This window comes from Heptranchias perlo, unplaced genomic scaffold (genome assembly GCF_035084215.1).
Source record: "Heptranchias perlo isolate sHepPer1 unplaced genomic scaffold, sHepPer1.hap1 HAP1_SCAFFOLD_198, whole genome shotgun sequence".
Lineage (NCBI taxonomy): Eukaryota > Metazoa > Chordata > Chondrichthyes > Hexanchiformes > Hexanchidae > Heptranchias > Heptranchias perlo.
The window spans coordinates 352,809-368,839 of record NW_027139214.1 but is presented as its reverse complement, the minus strand read 5'-3'; the positions used below and the strand labels follow the sequence as shown (position 1 = coordinate 368,839).

The 16,031-nt window shown below is 52.1% G+C and overlaps 1 protein-coding gene across 3 annotated transcripts in view; it reads right to left on the bottom strand.

Annotated features, from left to right (window-relative positions):
• Nucleotides 1-16,031, bottom strand: part of LOC137309971 (netrin-G1-like) — a 63,647-nt gene that overhangs the window by 16,388 nt on the left and 31,228 nt on the right. For all 3 annotated transcript variants that reach the window (XM_067977973.1, XM_067977974.1, XM_067977972.1), the window contains exons 2-3: nt 7,337-7,980; nt 3,184-3,356 (exon numbers count right to left, since the gene is read on the bottom strand). In XM_067977973.1, coding sequence (XP_067834074.1) covers nt 3,184-3,356; nt 7,337-7,980 — 817 coding nt within the window. The remainder of the gene's footprint in view (nt 1-3,183; nt 3,357-7,336; nt 7,981-16,031) is intronic.

The window sequence follows — 16,031 nt, the reverse complement described above, 5'->3', positions numbered from 1 at the left end:
ACACCTGCACCTGTTCCACACTCAGTCCCTGTTCACACCTACACCTGTTCCACACTCACTCCCTGTTCACACCTACACCTGTTCCACACTCAGTCTCTATTCACCTACACCTGTTCCACACTCAGTCCCTGTTCACACCTACACCTGTTCCACACTCAGTCTCTATTCACCTACACCTGTTCCACACTCACTCCCTGTTCACACCTACACCTGTTCCACACTCAGTCCCTGTTCACACCTGCACCTGTTCCACACTCAGTCCCTGTTCACATCTACACCTGTTCTACACTCAGTCCCTGTTCACACCTACACCTGTTCCACACTCACTCCCTCTTCATATCTACACCTGTTCCACACTCAGTCCCTGTTCACACCTACACCTGTTCCACACTCACTCCCTGTTCACACCTACACCTGTTCCACACTCAGTCCCTGTTCACACCTGCACCTGTTCCACACTCACTCCCTGTTCACACCTACACCTGTTCCACACTCACTCCCTGTTCCCACCTACACCTGTTCCACACTCACTCCCTGTTCCCACCTACACCTGTTCCACACTCACTCCCTGTTCCCACCTACACCTGTTCCACACTCAGTCCCTGTTCACACCTACACCTGTTCCACACTCACTCCCTGTTCACACCTGCACCTGTTCCACACTCACTCCCTGTTCCCACCTACACCTGTTCCACACTCACTCCCTGTTCACACCTACACCTGTTCCACACTCAGTCCCTGTTCACACCTACACCTGTTCCACACTCAGTCTCTGTTCACACCTACACCTGTTCCACACTCACTCCCTGTTCACACCTACACCTGTTCCACGGTCAGTGGGACACGAGGCGGGGGTCGAGGGGACGGTTCGCTCCAGATACAGAAATGGGCTCTGGGTCAGCAGGTCACAGGTCAGAGAGCGTAGGTCCTACTTACGGTCACTGGTGACGGTGTTCGGGAGGCCTGGAGAGGGAAACGGAAACAAAAATCAGGGCCTGAGTTCAGGTGTTTGTGTCGAACACGGATTATAAAGTATTTTAGTGGAACAATGTGTCAGAACACAACGTAAACACATTACAGTGAAAGGAGACTTCTTCAGAGTGAAGGGAGGGGGAGGGGAGAGGAGGGGGAGGGGAGAGGAGGAGGAGTTGGGTGGGAGTGGAGGGGGAGGGGTATTGGAGGTGGAGTAGAGATTGGAGAGGGAGGGGAAAGGAGTGGGAAGGGGAGACCAGAGAGGGGGAGGAGGGGAAAGGGGGAAGGGGAGCGGAGGTGGAGTGAAGGTGGAGGGGTATTGGAGGTGGAGTAGAGATTTGAGAGGGAGGTGAAAGGAGAGGGGAACGCAAAGGAGAGAGGGGGAGGAGGGGAGACGGGGAGGAGGTGGAGTGAAGGGGGAGGGGGAATGGAGGTGGATTGGAGATTGGAAGAGGAGGGGAGGGGAGAGGAGAGAAAAGGGAGGGTGATTGAAGGGGTTGGGGGAGGAAGAAGGGTGGGTTGGGGGAGGGGTTATCAGCTGGGGAGAGGGTTTGGGGGAGGGGTTGTCGGTTGGGGAGGGGGTTTGGGGGGGAGGGGTTATCAGCTGGGGAGAGGGTTTGGGGGAGGGGTTGTCGGTTGGGGAGGGGGTTTGGGGGGGAGGGGTTATCAGCTGGGGAGAGGGTTTGGGGGAGGGGTTGTCGGTTGGGGAGGGGGTTTGGGGGGGGAGGGGTTGTCGGTTGGGGAGGGGGTTTGGGGGGGGAGGGGTTGTCGGTTGGGGAGGGGGTTTGGGGGGAGGGGTTGTCGGTTGGGGTGGGGGTTTGGGGGGGGAGGGGTTGTCGGTTGGGGTGGGGGTTTGGGGGGGGAGGGGTTGTCGGTTGGGGTGGGGGTTTGGGGGGGGAGGGGTTGTCGGTTGGGGAGGGGGTTTGGGGGGGAGGGGTTGTTGGTTGGGAAGGGGGTTTGGGGGGAGGGGTTGTCGGTTGGGGAGGGGGTTTGGGGATAATCCAGGAGTCACAATCACAGACTGAGCCCCACCTCACGGGGTCACACGGCCCCCCGGGGTCACGGGGGTCATGGGACTCAATCTCCCAGAGTGCAGTGTGGCCTGGGCTCTCGATGGGGCCGCCATCGCCGCCTCCGTTCAACCGGCTCCTGGAATCAGGGAAACCGGCAGAGAAAGGGGCCGGGGGGGAAATTCACACCCTGGGGACCGACTATCTCCCCCCTCCTGAACCCTCTTCTCCCCCCTCCTGACCCCCTTCTCCCCCCTCCTGAACCCTCTTCTCCCCTCTCCTGAACCCTCTTCTCCCCCCTCCTGACCCCCTTCTCCCCCCTCCTGAACCCTCTTCTCCCCTCTCCTGAACCCTCTTCTCCCCTCTCCTGAACCCCTTCTCCCCCTCCTGAACCCCTTCTCCCCCTCCTGAACCCTCTTCTCCCTCCTCCTGACCCCCTTCTCCCCCCTCCTGAACCCTCTTCTCCCCTCTCCTGAACCCTCTTCTGCCCCTCCTGAACCCCCTTCTCCCCCCTCCTGCACCCCCTTCTCCCCCCTCCTGCACCCCCTTCTCCCCCCTCCTGAACCCCTTCTCCCCCCTCCGGAACCCTCTTCTCCCCCCTCCGGAACCCCTTCTCCCCCCTCCTGAACCCCTTCTCCCCCCTCCTGAACCTCTTCCCCCCTCCTGAACCCCTTCTCCCCCCTCCTGAACCCCTTCTCCCCCCTCCTGAACCCCTTCTCCCCCCTCCTGACCCCGTTCTCCCCACTCCTGAACCCCTTCTCCCCCCTCCGGAACACTCTTCTCCCCCCTCCGGAACCCCTTCTCCCCCCTCCTGAACCCCTTCTCCCCCCTCCTGAACCTCTTCCCCCCTCCTGAACCCCTTCTCCCCCCTCCTGAACCCTCTTCTCCCCTCTCCTGAACCCCTTCTGCCCCTCCTGAACCCCCTTCTCCCTCCTCCTGAACCCCCTTCTCCCCCCTCCTGACCCCCTTCCCCTCCCCCTCGTGGTCCCCTCCCCCTGGAGTCAGTCCTTATTCCTGTTCTCTGTCTCTGTCCAATCTCCCGCTCTGAGTCTCTGTTTACACATTAATTCATTCACAAACATCCATTTGCTTCTATTTTGGAATCGGTGCATTGCCGGGAGTTGGAATTAGAATGAAATCTGAACCGAAACCCAAGGTGCCGCCGGTATCAGGCGGGGCCGGAGAAGCCCTCGTTACTCACAGATATTGGCCGTCCCTTTGGGGATCGGGAGGTACGAGCCGGCTCTCCACGGCCGGCCTTGAAAGCCTTTCTTGCATCTCCCGCAGTCCGGCCCCGTCGTGTTGTGCTCACACTCGCAACTCAGCTTCCCCTTCTCCAGGACACAGTTGTTGGCGTGAAGATTGCACTTACACCTGGCAAAAAAACAAGGGGACAAGCTGGTTTAAAATGACCCCGAGCAGCTCCGTTACACACCGGACTCTCTGCTCCGGGGCTCAGCTCTCCCTTTACCAGCTTAGGTTCCTGGTGTCTCCATCACAGGAAGGTCCTGGATCCCAGTTAAAGGTCATTGCAATTCCCAGCACAGGACAATTCCCAGCACAGGACAATTCCCAGCACAGGACAATTCCCAGCACAGGACAATTCCCAGCACAGGACAATTCCCACTGACTGGAGCAGCAGAGACCAGGAACATGGGTCAACCCTAAAAAGAGAAAGAACTCCCATTTCTCCAGTGCCTTTCACCACCTCAGGACGTCCCAAAGTGCTTTACAGCCAATGAAGTAAATTTGAAATGTAGTCACTGTTGCAATGCAGGAAACACAGCAGCCAATTTGCGCACAGCAAGATCCCACAAACAGCAATGTGATAATGAGATCTCGCCTCTGAGTCGAAAGATCACAAGAGATTTGAGCACATAATCCAGGCTGGCACTCCTCGGTGTCAGTACTATGGGAATGTTGCACTGTCAGAGGGTCAGTACTGAGGGAGTGCTGCACTGTCGGAGGGTCAGTCCTGAGGGAGTGCTGCACTGTCGGAGGGTCAGTACTGAGGGAGTGCTGCACTGTCGGAGGGTCAGTACTGAGGGAGTGCTGCACTGTCGGAGGGTCAGTACTGAGGGAGTGCTGCACTGTTGGAGGGTCAGTACTGAGGGAGTGCTGCACTGTCGGAGGGTCATAAGAACATAAGAACATAAGAACATAAGAAATTGGAGCAGGAGTAGGCCAATCGGCCCCTCGAGCCTGCTCCGCCATTCAATAAGATCATGGCTGATCTGATCCCAACCACAAATCTAAAGAACACAAGAAGTCGGAGCAGGACCCGGCCACATAACCCCTGGGCCCTCTCCGCCACCCACAGGGCATTGACCGATCCGAACTCAGCTTCATGTCCAATTTCCTGCCCGCTCCCCATAACCCCTAATTCCCTTTACTTCTAGAAAACTGTCTATTTCTGTTTTAAATTTATCTAATGATGTAGCTTCCACAGCTTCCTGGGGCAGCAAATTCCACAGACCTACCACCCTCTGAGTGAAGAAGTTTCTCCTCATCTCAGTTTTGAAAGAGCAGCCCCTTATTCTAAGATTATGCCCCCTAGTTCTAGTTTCACCCATCTTTGGGAACATCCTTACTGCATCCACCCGATCAAGACCCTTCACAATCTTATATGTTTCAATAAGATCGCCTCTCATTCTTCTGAACTCCAATGAGTAGAGTCCCAATCTACTCAACCTCTCCTCATATGTCCGCCCCCTCATCCCCGGGATTAACCGAGTGAACCTTCTTTGTACTGCCTCGAGAGCAAGTATGTCTTTTCTTAAGTATGGAGACCAAAACTGTATGCAGTATTCCAGGTGCGGTCTCACCAATACCTTATATAACTGCAGCAATACCTCCCTGTTTTTATATTCTATCCCCCTAGCAATAAAAGCCAACATTCCGTTGGCTTTCTTGATCACCTGCTGCACCTGCATACCAACTTTTTGATTTTCTTGCACTAGGACCCCCAGATCCCTTTGTACTGCAGTACTTTCCAGTCTCTCGCCATTAAGAAAATAACTTGCTCTCTGATTTTTCCTGCCAAAGTGCATAACCTCACATTTTCCAATATTATATTGCATCTGCCAAATCTCCGCCCACTCACCCAGCCTGTCTATATCCCCTTGCAGGTTTTTTATGTCCTCCTCACTCTCTACTTTCCCTCCCATCTTTGTATCATCTGCAAATTTTGATATGTTGCACTCGGTCCCCTCCTCCAAATCGTTAATATAGATTGTAAAGAGTTGGGGACCCAGCACCGACCCCTGTGGAACACCACTGGTTACTGGTTGCCAGTCCGAAAATGAACCATTTATCCCAACTCTCTGCTTCCTGTTTGATAACCAATCCTCCACCCATGCCAGAATATTACCCCCAATCCCGTGATTTTTTATCTTAAGTAATAATCTTTTATGTGGCACCTTGTCGAATGCCTTCTGGAAGTCTAAATACACTACGTCCACTGGTTCCCCTTTATCCACCCGATACGTTGTATCCTCGAAGAACTCAAGCAAACTGAGGGAGTGCTGCACTGTCGGAGGGTCAGTACTGAGGGAGTGCTGCGCTGTCGGAGGGTCAGTACTGAGGGAGTGCTGCGCTGTCGGAGGGTCAGTACTGAGGGAGTGCTGCGCTGTCAGAGGGTCAGTACTGAGGGAGTGCTGCACTGTCGGAAGTGCTGTCTTTTGGATGAGAATTCAAAGAAGAGTGGGGGAGTTCTCCCCGGAGTCCTGACCAATGTTTATCCACCAACCAATATCATAAAACAGATTATTTGGTCATTATCACATTGAAGAGGGTTTAGTCGCTGTGATGGGAGTTTACAGTTTCTGGGGAAGGTCGGTCTGGGATCACCTCCTTGTGAAATATATATTTTAATGTTCTAAAGGACACAATCGCATCGCTGACATTAACAGTGAGTGTGATGAAGATTTCCCTTTAGTAAATACGATGTGGAAAGGCCCAGTGTGTTATGAGGGTTTCTGTGTTGTAAAGTGTGAGATCGCTGGTCTCGGGGATTCTGTGCTAACAGCATCGGGCCGCTGTTTAACTCACTGGGAAGGTGAAGCTTCAAAATCTGCAGATTGGTCCTCACACATTCAGCACATTTGCTGTTCTCGGCACTTTTTGCTGAACTAAGCAGAAACCCAGACAGTTCCTTAGAGGCAAATTAACCTCAGCGTAAACATTTTCCTGTTCCTGTTCTCGAATTAGTGTCTGAAGATTCTCCTGGACTAAAAGCTCGAGTGAGTCTCCCAGATGCTGAGTGTAGAATTTCTCATCTACAGGCTGCCCCCCGGTGACATCATCTGAAAACACAACGTCAGGTTCCACATGTACACTGACGACACCCAGCTCTACCTCACCCCCACCTCTCTCGACCCCTCCACTCTCTCTGATTTGTCACGCTGCTTTTCCAACAGCCTGTACTGGAGGAGCAGAAATTTCCTCCAATTAAATATTGGGAAGACCGAAGCCGTTGTCTTCAGTCCCCGCCTCAAACTCCGTTCCCCAGACACCGACTCCATCCCTCTCCCCGGCCACAGTCTGAGGCTAACTCTGCTGCCCGTATCCTAACTCGCACCAAGTCCCGTTCTCCCATCACCCCTGTGCTCGCTGACCAACATTGGCAACGCCTCGATTTTAAAATTCTCATCCTTGTTTTCAAATCCCTCCATGGCCTCGCCCCTCCCTATCTCTGTAACCTCCTCCAGCCCGACAACCCTCCGAGATCTCTCCAATTCTGGCCTCTTACGCATCCCCAATTTTAATCGCTCCACCAATGGCAGCCGTGCCTTCAGCTGTCTAGGCCCGAAGGTCTGGAAATCCCTCCCGAAACCTCGCGACCTCTCCACCTCTCTCTCCTTCTTTAAGACGCTCCTTAAAACCTCCCTCTTTGACCGAGCTTTTGCTCACCTGTCCCTATATTTCCAGATGTGGCTCAGTGTCAAATTTTGTTTGATAATCGCTCCTGTGAAGCGCCTTGGGATGATTTACTACGTTAAAGGGGCTATGTAAATGCAAGTTGTTGTTCTTATTGATGATAGTATTCCCTCCAGATGTTAGCCCTGATAGAATGCCCTCCAGATGTCAATTGATAGTATATCCTAGATGTTTGCCCTGATGGACCATCCCCCAGATGTTTGCCCTGATGGACCGTCCCCCAGATGTTTGCCCTGATGGACCGTCCCCCAGATGTTTGCCCTGATGGACCGTCCCCCAGATGTTTGCCCTAATGGACCGTCCCCCAGATGTTTGCCCTGATAGACTATCCCCCAGATGTTTGCCCTGATACAGCGCCCCCTGGATGTGAAGTGTGGGATCAGTGACCCTGAGCAGAGGTGACGAGGAGCTCTCACCGTCCGTGAATCTCCACGTTGGAGATGGCGTAGAAGTATTTGGAGAGGTTGAGCTGGTCGACGCTGGTGGCCCCGGTGGCCGGCCGGAGCAGCCTGACCCTCAGGTCGGTCAGGGTGAAGAAGTCCCTCAGGTCCTTGGTGGTGTCCAGCTGGCCGTAGAGCGAGGCCATGTTGCGGAGAAGGGGCCCCCCGAACAGGGCGAACCGCTCGCTGATCTCGAAGCGGACCGTCTTGTCCACCTTCCACACGTAGCCCCTGGAGTACTCCTCCGTGCAGATGATGTCCAGCACCGAGGCTGGGCTCAGATCCCGGACCGTTCTCCGCTCCATCCCGAAGGAGTTGAGGCAGTCGGCAGCGTAGAACTGGTAGGGCTGCCACGTCCGGCCGTGGTCCAGAGATTTCTCCAGGACCATCTGCTCCGGCCGGCCCGACTCGAAGGTGATGACGATATCCTCGGTCAGCTCGATGGTCTTGCCCCAGGACAGGGTGATATTGACCAGGAGGGGCTCGGGGAAACTCCTCCAGGAGACGCTTTGCCAAAAGGTGTTTGGGATCCGGCCCTCGTGATCCAGCATCAGCTCGGGGGGGTGTGCGAGCTCGGGCGTGCGAGCGTCACACTCGTTGTTGCACATGTAGGGGTTCTCCTGGAAATGGGCACAGAGCAACACGGGTTAGATACAGAGTTAGGCCCCATCGACACTGTCCCATCAAACACTCCCAGGGCAGGTACAGGGTTAGATACAGAGTAAAGCTCCCTCTACACTGTCCCATCAAACACTCCCAGGGCAGGTACAGGATGAGATACAGAGTAAAGCTCCCTCGCCACTGTCCCATCAAACACACCCAGGGCAGGTACAGGATTAGATACAGAATAAAGCTCCCTCTGCACTGTCCCATCAAACACTCCCAGGGCAGGTACAGGATTAGATACAGAGTAAAGCTCCCTCGACACTGTCCCATCAAACACTCCCAGGGCAGGTACAGCACAGGTTAGATCCAGAGTAAAGCTCCCTCCACACTGTCCCACATCAAACACTCCCTGGGCAGGTACAGCACGGGTTAGATACAGAGTAAAGCTCCCTCTACAATGTCCCATCAAACACTCCCAGGGCAGGTACAGCACGGGTTAGATACAGAGTAAAGCTCCCTCTACAATGTCCCATCAAACACTCCCAGGGCAGGTACAGCACGGGTTAGATACAGAGTAAAGCTCCCTCTACACTGTCCCATCAAACACTCCCAGGGCAGGTACAGCACGGGTTAGATACAGAGTAAAGCTCCCTCTACACTGTCCCATCAAACACACCCAGGGCAGGTACAGGACAGGTTAGATACAGAGTAAAGCTCCCTCGATACTGTCTTGGAATCCAGGAATATCGATCCACTCTGATTTTCTCAGGGATAAGTTTTGATTAAACTGTACGCGCTCCATCTCACTGCACTCTGTGCTGGACGGTTAGACAGCTGGTTAATTATATCGCTGTAGTGTCGAGGAATGATTCTCGCTCTGTCTAACTAAAAATAGCTTCACACCACTAAAATATTTAGAGACCTGAATTGTAAAACTGCACAGGAATTGGAAACACAACGATAAGATCCCACCTTATCCTCACTGGGGGTGATTCCCCGTCACTGGGGGTGATTCCCCGTCACTGGGGGTGATTCCCCGTCATTGGGGGTGATGCCCCGTCACTGGGGGTGATTCCCTGTCACCGGGGGTGATTCCCCGTCAATGGGATTGATTCCCCGTCACCGGGAGTGATTCCCCGTCACTGGGGGTGATTCCCCGTCACTGGGGATTATTCCCCGTCTCTGGGGGTGATTCCCTGTCACGGGGAGTGATTCCCCGTCACTGGGGGTGATTCCCCGTCACCGGGAGTGATTCCCCGTCACTGTGCAGTTTGTTGTATCAGAATTAGGAATATCTGGATCACAGAATTTATCATCGGCCAATTTCTCAGGAATGTTGTTCTGAAAGAATCATTTGTGTTTATTAATTCTCGGGATGTGGGCGTCGCTGGCGAGGCCGGCATTTATTGCCCAAAAGGAGAGAGAGAGAGAGAAAGGAGGAGAGTTTTCCGGGCGGAATGATTGAGGGGCAGTTGTCTTTTTACAGTCCGTTGTTAAAACAATCCCTTATTTCCGATCAGGCCATAATCCTGGGCTCTGGGTGTCAGACCACAGCCCAGCCTGTGGTCCTAATGATGCTTTATATGCGGCTGGTTTGCGAGGAAGCAGTAGGAGATGGCAGGGCTCCCTCGGGCTCACTTCAGGTCAGGGTCCTTCCGCAGTGAAGCAGCGACAGAGACAGCGGCAGCTCCACATATTTCACACAAGGTGCGTTTCGGGAATGAGTCGACGGCCCGCAGACAATCAGAGGTCACACATCAGCTTTTATGTGGGTCGTATTCTCCCATCACAATGTTCCCAGATTCTCTGATGATTCCGACAGTCGGGTGAAGGACAGACGAGGCCCCGGAGAGGGTGCAGAGGAGATTTACCAGAATGGGACCAGGGATGAGGGACTTCAGTTATGTGGAGAGACTGGAGAAGCTGGGGTTGTTCTCCTCAGAGTAGAGAAGGTTGAGGGGAGATTTAATAGAGGAGTTCAAAATCATGAAGGGTTTTGATAAAGTAAATAAGGAGAAACTGTTTCCAGTGGCAGGAGGGTCGGTAACCAGAGGACACAGATTTAAGGTAATTGGCCAAAAAACCAGAGGAGAGATGTGGAGAATTTTTTTCGCAGCGAGTTGTTCTGATCTGGAATGCGCTGCCTGAAAGGGCGTTGGAAGCAGATTCAATAATAACTTTCAAAAGGGAATTGGATAAATACTTGAAAAGGAAAAATCTGCAGAACTATGGGGAAAGAGCGGGGGAGTGGGATTAATTGGATAGCTCTTTCAAAGAGCTGGCACAGGCATGATGGGCCGAATGGCCTCCTTCTGTGCTGTAAGGTTCTACGATTCTCTGATTGTAAGACGGGATGGTGTGTGACTCGGAGGGGAACTTGGAGGTGACGGTGTTCCCATGCACCTGCTGCCCTTGTCCTTCTCGGTGGTGGAGGTGGTGGGTTTGGGAGGTGCTGTCGAAGAAGCCTTGGCGAGTTGCTGCAGTGCATCCTGTGGATGGGACACACTGATACTCTCCCCAACATCGGCAACACAGAATCAGACCAACATCCTTTTCCAAATGATCACACAGCTCGCCTGTTAGACCGCAATCTTCAGAAAGTGGCTGTTGCAGCAATCAATAAAACTAATGTGTGAGAAAGATGGAGAGGGGGCCGTATACAGAGAGAATCGAGATTAATGAATCTACAATTCTCACAGCATCTTTCTAAAGGCACTGACTAAAGCTGGATAATAGAGATTAACAAGAGAAATTAAAGATAGTGTTAAATCAAATAAAGAGGCAGAGAAAGACACCAGAAAAAGCAGGAAGCCTGAGGATTGGGAGCATTTTAGAATTCAGCAAAGGAGGACCAAGAAATTGATAAAGAGGGAAAATAGAATATGAGAGTAAACTAGCGAGAAACATACAAACAGACTGTAAAAGCTTCTATAGGTATGTGGAAAGGAAAAGACTGGCAAAGGCAAATGTGGGTCCCTTACACACAGAGAGGGGAGAATTTATAATGGGGGATAAGGAAATGGCAGAGAAATTAAACAAACACTTTTTGTCTCTTCATGGAAGAAGACACAAAAAACCTCCCAGAAATACTAGAGATCCAAGGGTCTGGTGAGAATGAGGAACTGAAAGAAATTAGTATTAGTAAAAAAATAGTATTAGAGAAATTAATGGGACTGAAAGTCAATAAATCCCAAGGACCTGATGATCTACATCCCAGGGTTTTGAAAGAGGTGGCGACAGAGATAGTGGATGCATTGGTTGTCATCTTCCAAAATTCTATAGATTCTGGAATGGTTCCTGCAGATTGGAGGGTGGCAAATGTAACCCCACTATTTAAGAAAGGAGGAAGAGAGAAAACAGGGAATTACAGACCTGTTAGCCTGACAACAGTAGTAGGGAAAATGCTAGAATCGATTATAAAGGATGTGATAACAGGACACTGAGAAAATAATAATAGGATTTGGCAGAGTCAACATGGATTTATGAAAGGCTGAAAGGGAAATCATGTTTGACAAACCTATTGGAGTTCTTTGAGGATGTAACTAGTAGAATAGATAAAGGGGAACCAGTGGATGTGGTGTATTTGGATTTTCAGAAGGCTTTCGATAAGGTCCCACACAGGAGGTTGGTGAACAAAGTTAAAGCACATGGAATTGGGGGTAATTTACTGGCATGGATTGAGAATTGGTTAACAGACAGAAAACAGAGAGTAGGAATAAACGGGTCTTTTTCAGGTTGGCAGACTGTGACTAGTGGGGTACCACAGGGATCGGTGCTTGGGCCCCAGCTATTCACAATCTATACCAATGATTTGGACGCGGGGACCAAATGTAATATTTCCAAGTTTGCTGATGACACAAAACTAGGTGGGAATGTGAGTTGTGAGGAGGATGCAAAGAGGCTTCAAGGGGGTATCGACAGGCTAAGTGAGTGGGCAAGAACATGGCAGATGGAATATAATGTGGAAAAATGTGAAGTTATCCAGTTTGGTAGGAAAAACAGAAATGCAGAGTATTTTTTAAATGGTAACAGATTGGGAAATGTTGATGTTCAAAGGAACCTGGGTGTCCTTGTACATGAGTCACTGAAAGCTAACATGCAGGTGCAGCAAGCAATTCGGAAGGCAAATGGTATGTTGGCCTTTATTACAAGAGGATTTGAGTACAGGAGTAAAGATGTCTTACTGCAATTATATAGGCCTTGGTGAGACCGCACCTGGAGTATTGTGTACAATTTTGGTCTCCTTACCTAAGAAAGGATATACTTGCCATAGGTTCACCAGACTGATTCCTGGGATGGCGAGATTGTCGTATGAGGAGAGATTGAGTAGACGAGGCCTGTATTCTCGAGAGTTTGGAAGAATGAGAGGTGATCTCATTGAAAGTTGCAAAGTTCTTACAGGGCTCGACAGGGTAGATGCAAGGAGGATGTTTCCCCCGGCTGGAGAGTCTAGAACCAGGAGTCACAGTCTCAGAATAAGGGGTAGCCCATTTAGGACTGAGATGAGGAGAAATTTCTTCACTCAGAGGGTGGTGAATGTTTAGAATTCTCTACCCCAGAGGGCTGTGGAGGCTCAGTCATTGAGTACATTCAAAACAGAGATCGATAGATTTCTAGATATTAAAGGCATCAAGGGATGTGGGGATGGTGCAGGAAAATGGCATTGAGATCGAAGATCAGCCATGATCTTGTTGAATGGCGGAGCAGGCTCAAGGTCCGAATGGCCTACTCCTGCTCCTATTTCTTATGTTCTTATTAATGAATCTACAATTCTCACAGCATCTTTCCAAAGGCACTGACTAAAGCTGGATATTGGAATTGATTATTTTAATGTCTGTATTTAGAATGAAACGAGTGTCCATTAGTAACAGAATCCTAAAGCTGTCAAAAGTATGAATGAATAATCACACTGTCCAGATGTTAAGTGCTCCTGAATTGCCGTGTCCTCGGTCCATAATTAACAGCCCCTTGTCCCAGTGCTACAACTCACCATTCTATGGAATGACAGTGTGTAAACGGTGAGGAAACTCGAGGGGCAATCAGTGGTGGGAGTTCAGTGTGAAACCACAGCGGGAGTGAAGAGAGAGACTGAGCGACTGTCTCTCTCCACCACTCGCTCGAGCTTTCTCTGATTCTCACATTTCTGGACCAGGTTTCTTGTTTCCTGTTCCACTGCACCATCCATGCCTTTCTCACCTCCAGGCTCGACTATTCCAATACTCTCCTGCCCGGCCTCCCACCGTCCACCCTCTGTAAACTTCAGCTCATCCAAAACTCTGCCTCCAGTATCCTAACTCGCCCGTTCACCCATCACCCCTGTGCTCACTGACCTGCATTGGCTCCCAGTCCAGCAATGCCTCGATTTTAAAATTCTTATCCTCGTGTTCAAATCCCTCCATGGCCTCGCCCCCTCCTTATCTCTGTAACCTCCTCCAGTCCTACAACCCTCCGAGATCTCTGCACTCCTCCAATTCTGGCCTCTTGTGCATCCCCAATTTTAATCGCTCCACCATTGGCGGCCATGCCTTCAGCTGCCTGAGCCCAAAGCTCTGGAATTCCCTCCCTAAACCTCTCCACCTCCCGACCTCTCTCTCCTCCTTTAAGACGCTGCTTAAAACCTGCTTCTTTGACCAAGCTTTTGGTCACCTGTCCTAATATCTCCTTGTGTGACTCGGTGTTAAGTTTTGTCCGATTACGCTCCTGTGAAGCACCTTGGGACGTTTTACTACGTTAAAGGCGCTATATAAATGCAAGTAGTTGTTGTTGAAACAGTAATTAAAGATCACCACACAGCCCAGGGAGGGAGAGAAACAACAGGCTCCTGCTCTGTGCAGCTGCATCAACGCGGGAAGGGAAGATATTTCAATACACGGATCATATATTCCAGGAACTGTTCCTGCCACACTGGACTGTAAACGGAGCATCTTATGAATCATTGTTACTTCTCCAAATCCACTCACCACTTGACATTTATTTCAGGGCTTTAAGTGTTTCTATCTTGGATTTACAATGTGTTGTGTGAGTAACAGCCTGTCATTCTCACTAACTAAACCTCTCGCTATCTGCACGGTTCAGTCCCCTGGTTAATTATGTTAATTAGGGTATTATTAAGTACAGGAGTTAGTGGCTCCATAAAGTACAATCCCGCAGATTGCGGTCACTCCCCATCACCAAGTAATCAGCTCCTTTGTTACAGTTAATTTTAGAGCAGAGTTGCTCAGTTTGGAGGTTAATGATCGGACAGAGAATAAAATGAGCAGCGTTTAGTGTCCCAGAGAGGAGCTGAAATATTCTCCAGTAATCTCGACAGGACAGAGGCAGCGAGAGGATAAAACGGGTCAGAAATTCACCCCCATCCTTTTATACTGTCTGAGGGTTAAAGAGACAATAAATCAGACTCCAAACCTGGAGACTTTTACACCGACTCATTTACAAAACCCCCAACAGCAAATGGAAATCCTGCTATTAATTATGGGGATGTCTCACTTTTTCATAAATTTGACTATTTTAGGGGATCGATTGTTTCTGATAAATACAGTTCAGAAAGTGAATAAAAGGATCATTTCGAGGGTTTTTTTTTATCTTCTTTGCCTGATCTCAATCTCATGCTTCAGTCAAACTATCAGCGATTAATCGTTCCTTCAGATCCCAATATCAGGAATACTCTCTGTCCCCTCCCCTCCAATGGGTACCCTCCCTCTCTCCCCCTCCTCCAATGGGTACCCTCCCTCTCTCCCCATCCTCCAATGGGTACCCGCCCTCTCTCCCCCTCCTCCAATGGGTACCCTCCCTCTCTCTCCCCTCCTCCAATGGGTACCCTCTCTCTCTCTCCCCTCCTCCAATGGGTACCCTCCCTCCCTCTCCCCATGCTCCAATGGGTACCCTCCCTCTCTCCCCTCCTCCAATGGGTACCCTCCCTCTCTCCCCTCCTCCAATGGGTACCCTCCCTCTCTCCCCTCCTCCAATGGGTACCCTCCCTCCCTCTCCCCATGCTCCAATGGGTACCCTCCCTCTCTCCCCCTCCTCCAATGGGTACCCTCTCTCTCCCCTCCTCCAATGGGTACCCTCCCTCTCTCCCCTCCTCCAATGGGTACCCTCTCTCTCTCTCCCCTCCTCCAATGGGTACCCTCTCTCTCTCTCCCCTCCACCAATGGGTACCTTCCCTCTCCCCTCCTCCAATGGGTACCCTCCCTCTCTCTCCCCTCCTCCAATGGGTACCCTCTCTTTCCCCTCCTCCAATGGGTACCCTCTCTCTCTCTCCCCTCCTCCAATGGGTACCCTCTCTCTCTCTCCCATCCTCCAATGGGTACCCTCCCTCTCTCCCCCTCCTCCAATGGGTACCCTCCCTCTCTTTCCCCTCCTCCAATGGGTACCCTCTCTTTCCCCTCCTCCAATGGGTACCCTCTCTCTCCCCTTCTCCAATGGGTACCCTCCCTCTCTCCCCTCCTCCAGTGACCCTCGCGATCACCGCTCCAGGCCTCGGGATCACCGGTCCAGGCCTCGGGATCACCGGTCCAGGCCTCGGGATCACCGGTCCAGGCCTCGGGATCACCGCTCCAGGCCTCGGGATCACCGCTCCAGGCCTCGGGATCACCGCTCCAGGCCTCGGGATCACCGGTCCAGGCCTCGGGATCACCGCTCCAGGCCTCGGGATCACCGGTCCAGGCCTCGGGATCACCGCTCCAGGCCTCGGGATCACCGCTCCAGGCCTCGGGATCACCGCTCCAGGCCTCGGGATCACCGGTCCAGGCCTCGGGATCACCGGTCCAGGCCTCGGGATCACCGCTCCAGGCCTCGGGATCACCGCTCCAGGCCTCGGGATCACCGGTCCAGGCCTCGGGATCACCGGTCCAGGCCTCGGGATCACCGGTCCAGGCCTCGGGATCACCGGTCCGGGCCTCGGGATCACCGCTCCGGGCCTCGGGATCACCGCTCCAGGCCTCGGGATCACCGGTCCAGGCCTCGGGATCACCGGTCCAGGCCTCGGGATCACCGGTCCAGGCCTCGGGATCACCGGTCCAGGCCTCGGGATCACCGGTCCAGGCCTCGGGATCACCGCTCCAGG